Genomic DNA, 15,985 nt, shown 5'->3' on the forward strand with positions numbered 1-15,985 from the left:
GCTCCTGCTGTGTCCTTCCTTCTGTGAGGGCACACACACACACACACACACACACAGAGAGAGAGAGAGAGAGAGAGAGAGAGAGAGCGGGAGATCATTAATACAAAGGATTGAGTCGGTTTTGATTTTCACTTGTTGTTGGCTTTAATATGAATAGTCACATAAAATTCATTCCGATTTTTGCCTTTGCTTCAATTAGGATGTTTCTTTAAATCTACAATGCCTTCCTTTTCAAAAAGTTTACTGACATAGTAAAGAAGTAGCTAGGGAACTCTGTAAGTATGAGCAACAATAGCTTAAGGACACTATGTCCAATAAAGAGAAATTCATCATCTGCAGTTCGTGAAAAAAGCGCAATATTAAAAACAATTCAGCAGACCCTCAGAGTGCGGATACAAACTGTTTTCAACTGTAGAGGTAGAGGCTAACTTCATGCACTTATCAACATACAGTTTAGAGGCTTGCATTAGAGTGCATTGGTGCTTGGGCCTCTTTTATTTAGCACGTTTATACCATTGTGAATGTAGTTATATAAATAAATACACTCAAGAGTCTATCGTATGTTTGTCATGCAACTAAAAATTCGTAAATATATTTTTAAATCAGTAACTTTGCAAATTTAGAGGATTTGTTTTCGGACAACATATGTGTCACATTTTAAACGGTGTTTGTATAATCAGCACTGACATACAGACATTTATGCGCTGGGTATAACAGACATGCTCACCGTGTGAAAGGCCCAGCGATGTCTTGGAGCAGAGAAACACGCTGTATTGTTGCTTTTCTCTATTGTATAAGCAAAGTCGACCGCAAATGACTAAGGTGTCGGTGTTGACATGTCTTTTTATTTCATTCACACAGACAATGAATACTGAACAACATACATTAAACCAGGTGTCTCCCAGCCCAGTAGTTACCAATCATGCGAAGCATGGCTGGTTTAACACGACGGGCATAATGACTTGCTTCTAGCAGCTGTGCAATATTGTCGTTAATTGCGCATACTATATGTTGTGATGATCTCAGTTCAGTCATGGTGTGTTCTGCTATCCTGCTGAATTGTGTTTTAGTCCCATCGACTGTGTACAAGCGTACAAACAGGCGAATGGCAGGGATGAATCGGAATGTCTTGAGCCGAGTCTGAGAGGTCCCACGCATGCATGTCTCGCTCTGAAAATGGGAACAATAAAAAAGATTTTATATTTTGTTGCATAGACACACACACACACACACACACACACACACACATTTATGCCACTGTATAAAAACCATATCCTTAAACCATGTAGTGCGGCTCTTCTATGCTCAGAGGGTAAGGATTTAACCTCCAGTTTTCAACCCCTCTGGCACCAACAAGACTTTCCCTGTCATCACATACCCTGAGAATAATAAAGTCATCGGGTCTACGGTTAAAACGATCAGCCTCGCACTGTAAAGCTCAGGGCCTGTTGGACTGTTCCACTGGGAAACATACAGCATCTCTGGGATGACTACATTGTCCAAGACAGCGCAAACATGACTTGTGACTCCCCAAACACTCCCTCACCACAATCTCACGCTGGTATAACTGCTCCGCTGTTATATTTAACGGTATACACATACCTATTACTGCCTTGCTATTCTAACTTAAATTTAGACCCATCTCTGACGCTTTACAGCGTTGCTTTTTTACGATGAGGGGCATCGGGTACATACACCTGTACACGTACCTAGAGCTTGTGTGGCTTGGGCGATGTTCTGGCTGTTCGTCATGGTTGATGCCGACGTCATCCTGCACTCCTTAGTTAGAGGTGTTGTTTGCCCTATATAGCTTTGTGATCCTGTAGAAAGAATGAGAAATACACATTTAAATGTTACTATGTGTGAAACAGGTAAGATTGCTTCTAAACAATGAGGCACAAGCTGTTTTGTGTGAGAAGAAGAAATACAAACCTTGTGTAAGTGCCGCGTGGGGTGTCCCAGTGTGCCAAGTTCCTAAAAATCAGGCTTTTGTTTAGAAGAGAAAACAGTTTGAATATTTTTTGATATACAGTTGTATAAATTTAAGAATCCGTTAATAGTCTTGTTTTACCTACCATATATGCTGTCCATGTTAAAAAGAACGCTCTTAGGGTTGTTGTCCGTGCTGATGAACAGTGTTATGCTCTCAATGACCGATGTAAAGTAGTGAGGAAAAATACAATGTGACTGATTATGGCCTTTTATATAGGTGGGGCTTGTTTCAGCTGACCTCTGAGATGCAGAGATAAAGGTGTAAACAAAAGGTGAAACCTGTTTGGAGGATGGTCAGTAGAAAGTGTAATGGCTTGATAAAAGCATTGGTGGCTCCGATGGACCTGGCACAGCCGGCCCTCAGTGTGTGTGGCTGATTAGTGTATTTTATATAGGTGTGGGGCTTGTTTCAGCTGACCTCTGAGATGCAGAGATAAAGGTGTAAACAAAAGGTGATGCCTGTTTGGTGGATGGTCAGTAGAAAGTGTAATGGCATGATAAAAGCATTGGTGGCACCGATGGACCTGGCACCGCCGGCCATCTGCCATAAGATAAAGGAGACTGTTTGTATTGAAAACTATGGCAGTACAATTGAGATGCTCTTGATAAGGATGACCTCTTCTGCTGACTGTAGGGGGTCTAACTGTAACCCCACTCTGTCTAGCTGTTGCAGAATTAAGAATCCCTGTTTATTTCTAAAGGAATGCCTGCTGTTTGTGGTATTCTGTTTGAAACTATTAGCCTCTGTGTGTTTCAGAGCCCTAAAGAAAAAAGCAAAATGCTCCTAAACTAGTTAAATTAAATGCTGCGTGTGAATATGTGTTTTTTAGAAGGTGGAAAAACTTTCTGTTTAAAAACTATTAGCCTCTGTGTGTTTCAGAGCCCTAAAGAAAAAAGCAAAATACCCCTAAACTAGTTAAATTAAATCATCTATGTCTAAATAACAGAACTCTGAGACCTATACAATCCTTTAAAAAAGAGTTTAATTAAAACACATAATGGTTTCATTAAATAAAACGCTATTAAACACATGTAAACACATATGACCTCTGAACTCACAAGTCCGTTCACGCGCAAAGTCCGTTCACGCGCAAGGTCCGTTCACGCGCACACATGAACGCGGAGGGGGATAGGGGAGGGGGGATGCGGGTGGGGGGGGGGGCAAAAAAGCTATAGGTATATTACTACTTTTGTGCCACATAAAGGGGGGATTTAAGGTTTAATTTGAAATGGGTTTTAGGATCATTTTATGACTTTTGGGGGTTTTGATCATTTAGATATGGTAAAACTGAGGCAGAAATTGTTATTTTCATGTTTAAGTTAAAGGATTAAAATGAACTGAATCCTGTGTAGAAGATAAAATGCTGGTGTTCATAAGAAGCTGTACACCAAACTTAAAGGGAAACTGCGGGACACTTTGAATAAAAGATATGCTTTGGGGAAAACTAGCGAAGATTTTAGGAGTAGAAAAGGTTTTATTTCTTTTTGATTTCTAGAATAAGTGGTTATAATGCAGGCTTACACATACAGATATTACATAGATTTATTTCTAGGGTAGAGGTGAAACACAGTTTGCTTTGTCTTTGTGTAGGAACTGGTGATGCAGAAGCTGTAAAGATAGACATGCCATGAATAAGTTGATAGGAAACATGTCGACACAGCCATATAGGGCAAATGTGGTATGTGTGTTGAAAAGAGGAAGCAAGTTTTGTACAGGACATGCTTGAGATGATCAGATGAGAGAAGGAGAGAGCATCTTAAGAGGGTGTTAAAAGTGTTGCTTACCCAAATGAATAACATTGAAGATTATATACGTAGAAATGATTTTTATACACATTGCGATTGTGCTCATGAAGGAGTTGATGCCCAGTCTATTGAAGGTTTTAAGCTTTGTTTGGCGCGATGTCCAAACAATCTATTGTGTAAGTGACTTGGAGCATAGAAGGATAAACCGCATACATGCTTACAAACACATAGAATCCATAAACCTGCCAGGGCAAAGGCCTGAAATTCATTTAGCTTCTAACTGCATTTTAGTCTACTTGGTAACAGATGACAGGAGATTAGTTAACCTCCTAGGACCTGGTGTCCACATACGTGGACATCACATTTTGGGTTATTTAGACGAAAATACTCAATTTTGCTCTACAAGGGCCTGATATCCACTTACAAGGACATTATCCTGCTACTGTTCTATCGAAATTTTAAACAAATATCCTCATATGTGGCTCATTTTTCTTAGAAACAAAAATCAGGTTAAAAGAAAAATCTGGTAATTCTTTGTTTTTACATTCATCAGGTCCCAATCAGCCCAACTATCAAAGAGAAATTAAAAATGCATGCCGTGGAAGAGTTCAGGTCTTAGGAGGTTAAAGAAGAGCATCTGCCTCAGGGACCATGTAGGCTTGAAACTTATTGCCTTGTATGGAAGGTGTGATAGAAAGAGGAACCTCTCTGTCTAATTTTAGGGGTTTAAGATTGACCATTTGCTGTAACTGATGTATATTATGTTCATTTGTGACGCATGAAGGGGCGTAACCCTGATGAATGAAACCATTCTGAATTGAGCTGTTTGGAGAAGATCTCTGTCTGTTTTTATGCTCAGAGGGTGATGGTTTATATCTTACCCTGGGTGTGTTTAATAAAACTAAAAGTGTTGCTTACACACATAAAGAGCATTGAGATTAAGTAAAGTTAATATAAAGGACAGAGCCCAGAACATGATATGGTGAAACAACTTTGAATGATTAAAGGAACGTTAGATGAACAAGGTAGATTAGTGAAGTGTAGGAGAGAGAGGCTTTTTGTTTTCTATCCTTTACAGGAGAAGATTCCAGGACCACAGCGACCACAGGGGTGGCGAGAATCCTGGAAGCCCGAGACCGAATGGAACCAACCAGAGAAAGGAGAAGAACAGAGCACAAAGACACCTAGTTGTTTACATTGCAAAGAAGATCAAAAGCTTGTTAGACACAGGTTATAATGGGAGCATAAAAGTGATGAGAGAGACTTTAGGAATAGCTGCAGGATTTTTATGTTATGTAAATTGCCCAAACACAGTGCGCTACCCGTTAAAGGGGGCGAAGAAACCAGGCCTAAATTTTAAAGATGAAACGGGTTAACTTTATAGAGGCTGTTTCCAAAGGTTGAGAAAATAATCTAGGACCTTTTACCAGGAGAAGCTAATTGTATCTGTTTAGACTTTACAGTGTGCACTGAGGGAAGGGATTCTAATTGAAAACGGGGTGTAGGAAATAGATTTAGGGCAGCTCACAGCCCGGCATAAACGCAAGGTGCTGTCACACAGCTTGATTTATTTGTTTGATTTATTTTTATGACAAAATAATAAGGAAACATTGAAAACATACAACCCGTTGAGGGGACAGATAGGGTTGGGCAAGTGAAAGGTTTTGTTTTGTTTAGCATAATCTCTTTTGTTATATTTTAGCTTTTAACATGGAACACGCCTCTCTGGAGCTTCTCTCCTGATGCTACCCCGTCAAAAATCCTTCTCCACAGAGACTATGTCAGCTCCCAGACAGACAAAAACAAACTAAAAGCCAGCAATAAACATCTTAAACATAAACAATCACAAAGAAAGAACAATACAGAATCCACATGTGAACCAAAGAGTAAAACAGTGAAATGTGGATTAGTAAATATTAGGTCTCTCTCCTAAAAGTCTCTGTTATCTCACCCCAACCGGTCGCAGCAGGTGGCTGCCCCTACCTGAGCCTGGTTCTGCCGGAGGTTTCTTCCTGTTAAAAGGGAGTTTTTCCTTCCCATTGTCGCCAAACTGCTTGCTCATAGGGGGTCATATGATTGTTGGGTTTTCCTCTGTATCTATGAAGCGCCTTGAGGCAACTTTTGTTTTGATTTGGCGCTATATAAATAAAATTGAATTGGATTGGATTGAAGTAAACTTAATGTGATAAATTAGGAATTATGTTGTGTTTCTTACAAAACACAAAAAGGGGAAGAACTGTCAGGAAATCAATAATAAAAATAATAACAATAATGGATTGCATTTATATAGCGCTTTTCGGAACACCTCAACACGCTTTACAATACCACTATTCAATATCCTTAGTATCCTTAGTATCCTTATTTTCCTATTATATTGTTTTATGTACTTTAATAATGAAGGCTTGTAGAGCAAGGCCACCTTTGACTCACAAAGTAAGTGCTCAGCCAGACTGAAAAACAGGAAGTTTTAGTGCACAGGCATATTAATAGATAAGACACAGAAATGAGGAACATTCCATATAAGCAATGTTTGAGACTGTGTGACGTGTAAAGTACCAAAATAACACCTATATGAGACACAGTTTATGATTCTAATGTTAGAGCTCTTGCAACTGGTGTTTGAGCTGCGCAGGGGTCTCTCTCTTCCGGAAGATGATTGAATAAAAAGAAATATAAATGTTTTAACACACTATGAGTTGGTTTTCTCTGTTCTATCATGGGGACAAAAGGATCGGGGTTTAATACTAGCTTGCGCTCCGCTCAGTGGATCTGCACTCGACAGTGCAGCCTAGGCGGGGTAGTCGAACGCAGATCCACTGAGCGCTCAACACAGACAGCATCGTCAGAAGAAAAGTTGATAAAATAAATGTAAAATTTTGTATTGTTCGATACATATGCGTACCGAACCGAAAGCACTGTATCGAACGGTTCAATATCGATACGAGTATTGTTGCACCCCTAATTTGTAAGCACTGAGCCAAATTTAGTACTGCCAACATAATAAAAGAATAATATTTGTCTCTTATATGTAATACATCTATATATACACTGTAAAAGATACTTGTCTTTGAGTGACGATTTAAGGTTATAGATAAATGTAACTTGAATCTTTACTGAAGCTATTAGGAGTTGCTGGGTTTTCTCTGGTGTGGTGTCATGGGTTTGCTTCCCTTTTTCAGCACAGGTAGGTGGGGCGGTGTGTGACGGGATGCTGGTACATCGGCGGTTCATCAGACATCATTTGATGGAGCGTTATTTAGGAGCAGCGCGACAGACGTCTGGTGTCGGAGTACTGTCGCCTATCTGAGTGGTAACGTGTTTGTTAATCTCCGCGGTGTGCACTACGGTCAACCCATGTTTTGGATTTTGTCTGCTTACCTGTTGTCCTGTATTCTTAGCCGGATCCATCACCCGCTTGCCTGTCAGCTGCTGGTGAAGCCGTATTTCCGGGATCACTTCAAACATCAATCGCATCTTTATCTTCGCATCCCAGAGATTTTCGCCCGAGCTTGTACTGCCAGTGTGACAAGTGAGCTCTCCAGCTCTCCCCATGTTTATTGTCACTTTTTACCGATTGTTTGGTATCTTCCCCTAAAATTTTGTTTTCCTTTTTCTTATAGATCCACCCTGCGTGCGCCGATTACCCCTTTCCCTCCGAGTGTGTGTCAGCCCCCTTCCCTGGTTTCCCTCTGTTTATTTATCACTGGACATAATCTCCCACCCTATGTAAATAATCCAGACACTGTAAATAAAGAGCACTTTCTGCATTCCCTGCGTTTCTGTGTATTCTGCCATAGAGTCCGTTCGTTGAGCCTAACAGAAGCTCAGAATTTGACAGAGTTCAAGTTCACTGCTCTAATAACTAATAATGATTAATATAATAATAACTTTAATATTGGCCATATTATATTTATATTACCAAAGTTTGATTACTTTAGTCTCATGAACAACATTAGCTAAATGTTATTTACTATTTAATCTTAAAATTACAGTTCAGTACAGAAATGAAGCCCAACAATCATGTTTTTAGAGGCCCGTGGTCTCAGCCTCAGATACTTATCAAATCAAACAGAGCTCATATAAAAACAAACAGATGAACAAAAAAATGTTCTCCTTCCTTTCTATCAAAAATGCTGTATGAAACGTTTCCAGTGGTTAGGATCATGGTTGCTAGGCAACCTGAGCAGTGCGGCAGAGGCTAGACCGTCCCATTTCACAAGCCTTGCACTTCTGGCCTTCTCGGTCTTCGGAGGACGCGGCCCACGTAGACCACGAAGGCCGGGTCCTCTGAAGGATCCATTAAACACGTCGTTGACCTTCATGTGGCTTCTCTGCAGTGTGTTTTCCTCCCCGCTTCTTAGTTCTTTATTCCCAGTTTAGTTCTCTATTTTCTTACATTTTTGGTTTGAGTTTTATTCTGCCCTCACACTTAACTAGGCAGAATAGTAAAAAGACTGGTGAAATGGCTACTTCTGGAGGCACATTGCACAGTCTCCCAGACATCTGACCCAGATGTGATGTTGTCAGCGGAGGAGGAGCACCTGGAGATCCGGTCCACCTGCTTTGGATCAACATCCAAATCCCGCAGTTAACTCGCCAAAGCAGCAGTAGAAGCATGGGCAAAGGCCGAAGCAGCATGTATCAGAGCAAAGTTAACATGACGGGAGATTGAGGTGAAAATGAGGCAAGCAGAGTTAAGTGCTACGTTAGAAGCACTTAAAGAAGAAAAGGAAGCAGAAACTGCACTCGCTGAAGCCAATGTTTTTGAAGCAGCAATATTAGAGGAGGTGAATGGGGAAATGTGGTCATCACATGCGTCAGGAAAACAACATGGGGAATCACGACAGGGTCAAGAGCACCCACAACCAAAGCTGAACTCTGACGCGCTATACCAGCTTCCAGCTTCAACCCAGCCATACAGACTACAGAGGTACCTTGGATATTCACCAGAGCATTGCAGAGAAGACTTACCAGACCCTAAACACTTTACACCCATATGGCACTCCAGAGGCTATTGAGAAGTCACTCCTTGGGAGACCCTGGAGTGTCAAACAAAGACCCCCTGAACCTCAGAGAACTTGGCGACCTACTTTCTGAAATTGATGCAGCCAAATCAGAAGGGTCTTTACATGGACTAGTGTATTTGGACACATTGCGTGTCATTGCCCCAATAGTTGATAAGTTGCCAACAAATCTTCAAGACAAGTGGATGTCAGAGGGGACTAAATACAAGCAAAGACATGATGTATATTTCCCTTCATTTTCATTCTTCTGTTACTTCATACAAGATGAAGCAAAAATGAAAATGACATCCGTTTTAAATTCTACTGTATCAGGTCCCACATCCCATCCAACAACTCATGACACCACTATACAAGATTTGTCAAGTCAAGACCGTCTCTTACTGTCGACAATACAGAGGTAAACAAAACTTACAAACCAAGCTTGGGCAGCGCAATTGAGTTCACAAACAGTGTCCCATCCATAAGAAACCACACTCGTTAAAGAAGTGCAGAGGTTTCAGGGAAAAGATGTTAGATGAGCGTAAGGCATACCTCAGAGAACACAACATCTGTTTTAGGTGCTGTGATTCCTCAGCTCACCAAGCCAAAGACTGTAAGGAAGAGATTGCTTGCTTAGAGTGTAACAGTAACAAACACATTGCAGCACTGCATGCAGGTCCAGCTCCATGGACACAAAACACAAAGGCTCGAAACATTGCTCCAGACCAGGACAGGGAGCACAGGGAGGAGCATAGCAGGGAGAGTAGCCCAGACTTAGAGACTAGCTCAGCATGCACTCAAGTTTGTGGGGACTTAGGTGGGGGGCGCTCCTTCTCAAAAATATGTCAAGCCTACATTTATCCAAAGGAGCATCCAGACAAAAAGTCAAGGTTTACACTATCATAGATGACCAGAGCAATAGGTCATTAGCGAAGTCAAATCTTTTCGACATCTTTGGCATCCCAATGAGCAACCTAGCACAATACACACTTAAGACATGTACTGGGGTTTCCACCGCAAATGGCCGCTTAGCTGAGAACCTCTTTATACAGTCCGTAGATGCCCAGTTCAGCTCTCCACTGCCTTCCTTGGTCGAGTATGACTCTGTTCCAGACAACAAGACTGAAATCCCAATGCAAGAGGTTGCTCTAGCCCATCCACACCTCAAACACCTAGCAGGTCACATGCGGCCCCTAGACCCTGAGGCCGAGATTATGTTGCTGTTAGGACGAGACATGATACATGTGCACAAAGTGCATGAACGAGTGAATGGACCAGTCAGTGCTCCATTTGCTCAGAAACTTGCACTTGGGTGGGTTATTATAGGGGATGTATGCCTAGGGGGAGCCCATAAGCCAGCCATCATGGGCACATACAGAATGAGCGTTCTAGAGAATCGGCGTCCAAATCTCCTAACACCCTGTCAGAACAGTTTTCATATCAAAGAGCAGCCACAGTCACACAACAAACCCTGGGACACTCACAGCTCATGTCAAATAGGGAAACACATATTTCAGCAAAGTGAAAAAGATGAAGAGCTGGCCCCTTCCCTTTGATGACCAAGCCTTTCTGCAGATTATGGAAAGAGACTTTTACCAAGACAATGCAAATAGCTGGAAAGCTCCACTTCCTTTCCGTACACCGAGAACCCACCTCCCAGAAACCAAGCACTCAGCTGCTTAGAGTCACTGTGCCGGACATTAAAGAAATGTCCTGAGATGGAGAGACATTTTATGTATTTCATGCAGGGGTTGTTTGACAGAGATCTAACCGAACCATTTTTCTTCTTCACAAGAAGAAGAAGAATGCTGGTATCTGCCCATCTTGGGTGTTTATCACCCAAAGGAACCTGGGAACATCAGGGTGGTGTTTGACTCGAGTGCTAAGTTTCAGGGAGTGTGCTTAAATGATGTGCTGCTCAAAGGTCCAAATATGAACAACAGTCTGGTGGGGGTGCTCATCCGTTTCAGAGAAGAAACGGTGGCTGTCACAGCAGACATACAACAAAAGTTCCACTGCTTTCAGGTGCCAGAAGACCACAGGAACTTCCTCCAGTTCCTGTGGTACCGCAACAATGACCCAAGAGAGCCAATTGTCAAGTACAGAATGAAAGTGAATGTGTTCGGCAACAGCCCTTCCCCAGCGGTATTAATTTTCGGTCTGAGAAAGGCGGCACACCTGTCCAACACACAGCACTCTTCTGAAGCCAAGCAGTTTGTCCAAAGACACTTCTATGTTGACAGTGAACTCCAATCCCTCCCCACTGAGTCAGAGGCAATCAAGCTCCTTAAAGACGCACAGGAACTGCTTGCTGCATCCAACCTGAGACTCCACAAAATAGCCTCAAACAGGCCAATTGTCATGAAGGCATTCCCTACTGTAGACTTAGCAAGCGGGCTCAAGGAGATAGATCTTAACACAGAGTTTCTTCCAGGAGTATGTTGGGACATTGAAGGGGACACTTTCACATTCAGGGTCTCGCAAACTGAAAAGCCTTACACAAAAACAGGTGTTCTGTCCACAATCAACAGCCTTTTTGACCTGCTGGGGTTTGCAGTGCCAGTGAGTATCAAGGGGAGAACATTGTTGCGGGAACTGATCAAAGAGACTTGTAGGTGGGAAGAGACTCTTCCAGAGGGCTTGTTCAAGGAGTGGTCAGAATGGAAGAATGCTCTCAAACATCTCAAGCAAATCCATATCACAAGGCCGTACTGCTCCTTCTCCTTACTTGGTGCGAAGCATACAGAAATCTGTGTCTTCTGTGATGCATCAACCCAGGCAATTGCAGCTGTGGCTTACCTGAAGTTAACGAACAAACATGGTGAGACAGAGTTTGCGTTTGTATTCAGGAAAGCCAAACTTGCCCTTAAGCCTGATCTTACCATTCCCAGGCTTGAGCTGTGTCCATCGGTGTTAGCGGAGGAAGTTGGAGAGCTAATCAGAGATGAAATGGACCTTCAGTTAATGTTGTATTTTACCAGTGTATGTTTGGCACTAACTGCTGTGAGTTGCTTGTGGTAGTTGTAGTAAGCTGTAGTACCAGCAGTGGGGAATATTTTATTTCAAGCCAACAAACCACATTATTTTCTGAAACTTACAGTTAAAAGAACTGAGACAGGGTGATTAAAATGTCAGTCAGTTCTCCCATTCATTGTATCATTACCCTCTGTTAAGACTGGAGATGACACTACTAATTTGAGTTCATTTAATTTAATGTGAGAGTGCACAGATTCATTCTCAACTGGACATAGAGGATGAACAAAGACCATGCGCAGTTTTATTTCAGCTGGGAACTCACCTGAGCTCACAATCAGTCTTTGAGTTAACAGTGTCTGGAATTATTGATCCAGGCCCGGGAGGAACAGGATGAATACATACTTTTAAATCCAACACGGCTTCAGCTTCACGGCTTCAGGAAAAGCAGTCTTTTTAATTCCAGCCACAGAAGGAGTGAGAAAACAACAGTTTTTGAAAACAACAGCTCCACACTCCTACTAATTCTCTCATTCTCTCTCTGGCTGTGGCTGACCTGCTTGTTGGGTTTGTAGTGTTAACCTCATGTCTTTACTATGATGATTTACTTTGCAAAGTACGAGGCAGCTTTGATGTCTCATTGTGCACAGCTTCTATTCTGAATCTATGTTGTATTTCTATTGACAGATATTATGCAGTATGTCAACCTCTGACATATAAAGCTAAGATAAACAGTTATGTTGTAAATATCATGGTTCTCATGATCTGGGGTATTTCGGTGTTAATTGGAATCAGCTTTGTAATTGTTGGAGGGAAGCAAGAAAAATGTGCCAGAAAGTGTTTAACTAATGCTGCAGTACGAAACATAATGGGACTTATTTTCTCATTTTACCTCCCAGTGATCATAATGCTGCGTATCTATCTGAAGATTTTCCTTGTTGCACAGAGACAAGTACGCAGCATCCAAACCACAACAAAGTTTGGCACGGCTGATAGTAAGAAGAAGAGGAAGGCCACCAAAACTTTGGCTATTGTTATGGGCCTTTTCCTCATGTGTTGGTTGCCTTTCTTTCTTTGCACCACTGTTCTTTCCTTCAGCTATGTTTACATTGTACTTCCTCTGACTGAATTTCTTAATTGGATAGCGCTGTTAAATTCAGTGATAAATCCTTTTATCTATGCTTTCTTTTGCTGGTTCAGATCAGCTTTTAGATTAATAATTTCTGGAAAAACATTTCAGAGTGACTATAGGAACTCAAAACTGTTCTGACATGCTTGAGGGTGTTTAAAAATCCCAGTGGATGTAGTCAATTCTAAAAATGTGAAAAAGAAAATATAATATTAACTTTTCTGTCTTTTTAGCTCTATTTTGACCTGCATTTGACTTAAACAGATAATATATACACTGAAAAAAGTCTAACATGCAGTCATTCATTCAATCTAATAAGTGCCATTCAAAACAGAATAAAATCATTGATTTGATTGTGAAACCCTTTCTTTTTGTATTTTAAAATACCACTTTTGATTTGGATGAAACTAAATATCTGTACAAAGGACACAACGCAAAGTTTTTGATTTCTCTCAAAACATATATTTCTTTCCACGTTGAACAGATAATATCTTTAATTTGAGTCAAAGTGATTTGCACTTGAACACGCCCACCAGAAATAGACCGGGACCCATTTTTATTCTGCATGGCTGCTGGAAACATCGTGTCACATCTTTGATTAATTTCATCTGAAAATAAACGTAAGTAAAGCCAAGTGTGTTACAAAAGCTTTTATAATTTGTATTGCCAAAATTGCAGAAAATAACCCCATTTAAGCTGGGTCGACAGCCACCCCCAATTTTTGCATGATTGTAGCTGCTAGCTACAAGCTAGCTAGCTATCCGGCGCGACGTTAGAACTGGTTACCAGCAACCGACCATCACAGTCGGGAATGCAAGTTAGGCAAAAAGCCGTTTTTTACCAGTATACTAACTAGCTAGCGTTACCACGATGCATCGGTGGTGGATACAGCTAGCTAGCATAAGTTCATAGTTCATAACATTCATAGTATAACTCCGTGCTCCGCTTCGTTTGAATTTTTCTGGTGAGCTCGCGGTTTCTAGACACAAGCTTGTGTTTGTGCGCGCACGTTTGTCTCCGTCTCTCTTCATATAAATATGTGTGTGTACACCGAGCGCAAAAGATAATTATTAATGTGCATGATTTAGAGACAGAAATAACACGCCAGCATATAAGATCAATGACATAAGACTAATTCCTTCAATTGACTTTCAGGCGCGGCTCGGAAAAATGTGCATTTTCTGAAGAAATTTTAATTTTAAAAGCAAAAAATTGACCTAGAGCTGGGCGATATAAGATTTTTTCATATCACGATATGTTTTTTTCATTTCAGGCGATAACGATATATATCACGATATAAGCCAAATAACTATATTTGTAAGATTTAAATGTGCCGTTGCTCACAAGTAAAATGTGAAATAATCAGCAGCTTGTTTTAATTAAAATATTTATTTCCCATAATAAGTTCAACAGGGTAGATGTACTTAAGGAACATGAGACTTCAGTTTCAGATAAATAAAGGCAAATATTGCAAACTACACAAAAGGCAGCCGCTAAAGCGTTTAAGTTTCAAAATAGAACAAACAAAACAGACTAAATTGTCAATTCCACTTAGAAACAAAATATTAATTCTAAAAATAAATCTTAGGTCGTTTTACAGAAGAACAGACAAAATTGACTAACTTTTGTCAATATCAAATAAACTGAGAACTAAAAGGAAATTCTCAATCTCTTAGTTAGTTACATCCGTTGTGTGAGTTAGTGGGAGATCCTTGTCCACTAATTTCCTCTGTCCAGTTATAAATGCAGCAACATTTTCTATGGAGGGCAAAGGGAACATTTCATTTTGGTTGTGTCCTGTTATTTTGGAGTGTAACTACTTAAAGAGTAACTGAAGCCTAACAACTTGTTTTGCTTAGAAACTGTTATAATGGGTTTTTACAATGCAATCTTTCAGTTTTGGGCAGTTTTTGACATTTCTGTGTAAACTTGTTAAATTCTACCCTTTTTGGTCTAACTCTTACACATGGTTTACATTGGCCACAGGAACACTTCGAAGTGGTGCGCTTAGGAAAATCATACACTGACCTTCGAATTCAGGAGGAAAGAGGTTGTGGATAAGAAGCCTGACATCAAGAACCTCTTGGAAAGATGGCCAGGTCTATTTCAGATGGAAGAGGCATAACTTTAACTTTTTTGTACTAATGCCTTTTATCATAGTTTGGAAATGGGAAATATATGTTTTGACTTTTTCTTGTTGAAAGTTGGTCTTTAAAAAAATGTATTGTACACTGTCTACTCATGTACAGATTAATGCAGAGTTTCTGCGAGTTACTGCAGTTCCCCTGCTAACCAGATTCATGGCCCAGCAGGACAAGCACTCCCCACAGCTACTTAAAATAATCAGAAAGAAAGGAGGGACAACCAAAGCAAAAACTGCCATAATCCTAGAGTTTCTTGATCAGGTAGGGTGTATATAATTAACTATTAACATGACAGTTAGCATTTTAACCCCTGTATCTAATGAGAATTTGTATCCTGTTACAGTTTTATTTTGGTAACGTCAGTGATTATGGCTGTGACCTTTTAAAATGTTGAAAGGAAGTGTGGGCTTTGTCCTTGAATGAATGAAGAGATTTATTGTCATTATACAAGTACAGAGCACAACTACAACAAAATTTATTTTGGAGACACATTTTCACTCTCACTCGCCAGATACACATACATACATATATACGTATAAACTTTTATTTAGGGACAAGAAAGCATATGACGCTTTTCCACCGCCTTTACACCTCATTGGCCCGGGTGTGTGTGGTGCCCACGTGATGTGATATAGAAGCACTCCCACAAAAGGCTTTAAAAAAAACTCCTAGCAACCATACTCCATTGACTTTGGACCATGGCGACTTCCTCCACAAGAACCAAAAATCAAACCAATCAAAATGAACCACAGACAGAGCAAAGTACAAAAACACACATATATCGCAATTGTTGTTGTTCTTCGGGCCTTGACGTTGCGGACAAAGACTTTTGCGCGCGACTTTTCATAGCCAGATGGGTTCGCCCCTGTTCCCAGTTACGTCCGCTTTATGTTTCTACCGCAACAAGCGAGTTCATCCGCGCTAAACTGAACTGCTCTCAAACGCACCGTGCCGATCAGGATGCTGAGGCTGACATTAGGAGGGAGTGTATACTTAAA

General features: G+C 40.8%; 1 protein-coding gene and 2 long non-coding RNA genes across 3 annotated transcripts; 2 read left to right on the forward strand and 1 right to left on the reverse strand.

Moving 5' to 3' along the window:
* Nucleotides 1-1,083: 1,083 nt before the first annotated feature.
* On the reverse strand, nt 1,084-2,119 carry LOC120433319. The gene is made up of 3 exons (XR_005608491.1): nt 1,933-2,119; nt 1,710-1,820; nt 1,084-1,170 (listed from the first exon to the last, which is right to left on the reverse strand). It is a non-coding gene; the product is annotated as an uncharacterized LOC120433319 (long non-coding RNA).
* A 4,493-nt stretch (nt 2,120-6,612) lies between these two features.
* On the forward strand, nt 6,613-7,491 carry LOC120433125. The gene is made up of 3 exons (XR_005608337.1): nt 6,613-7,048; nt 7,137-7,267; nt 7,359-7,491. It is a non-coding gene; the product is annotated as an uncharacterized LOC120433125 (long non-coding RNA).
* Nucleotides 7,492-10,673: 3,182 nt separating this feature from the next.
* On the forward strand, nt 10,674-13,017 carry LOC116328043 (trace amine-associated receptor 1-like). Its single transcript, XM_031749743.2, has 2 exons — nt 10,674-11,303; nt 12,223-13,017. Exons 1-2 carry the CDS (start codon nt 10,674-10,676, stop codon nt 12,982-12,984), a joined length of 1,392 nt encoding a protein of 463 aa, XP_031605603.2. The 3' UTR covers nt 12,985-13,017.
* The last annotated feature ends 2,968 nt before the right edge of the window (nt 13,018-15,985 follow it).

The sequence above is a fragment of the Oreochromis aureus genome, linkage group 15 (genome assembly GCF_013358895.1).
Source record: "Oreochromis aureus strain Israel breed Guangdong linkage group 15, ZZ_aureus, whole genome shotgun sequence".
NCBI lineage: Eukaryota > Metazoa > Chordata > Actinopteri > Cichliformes > Cichlidae > Oreochromis > Oreochromis aureus.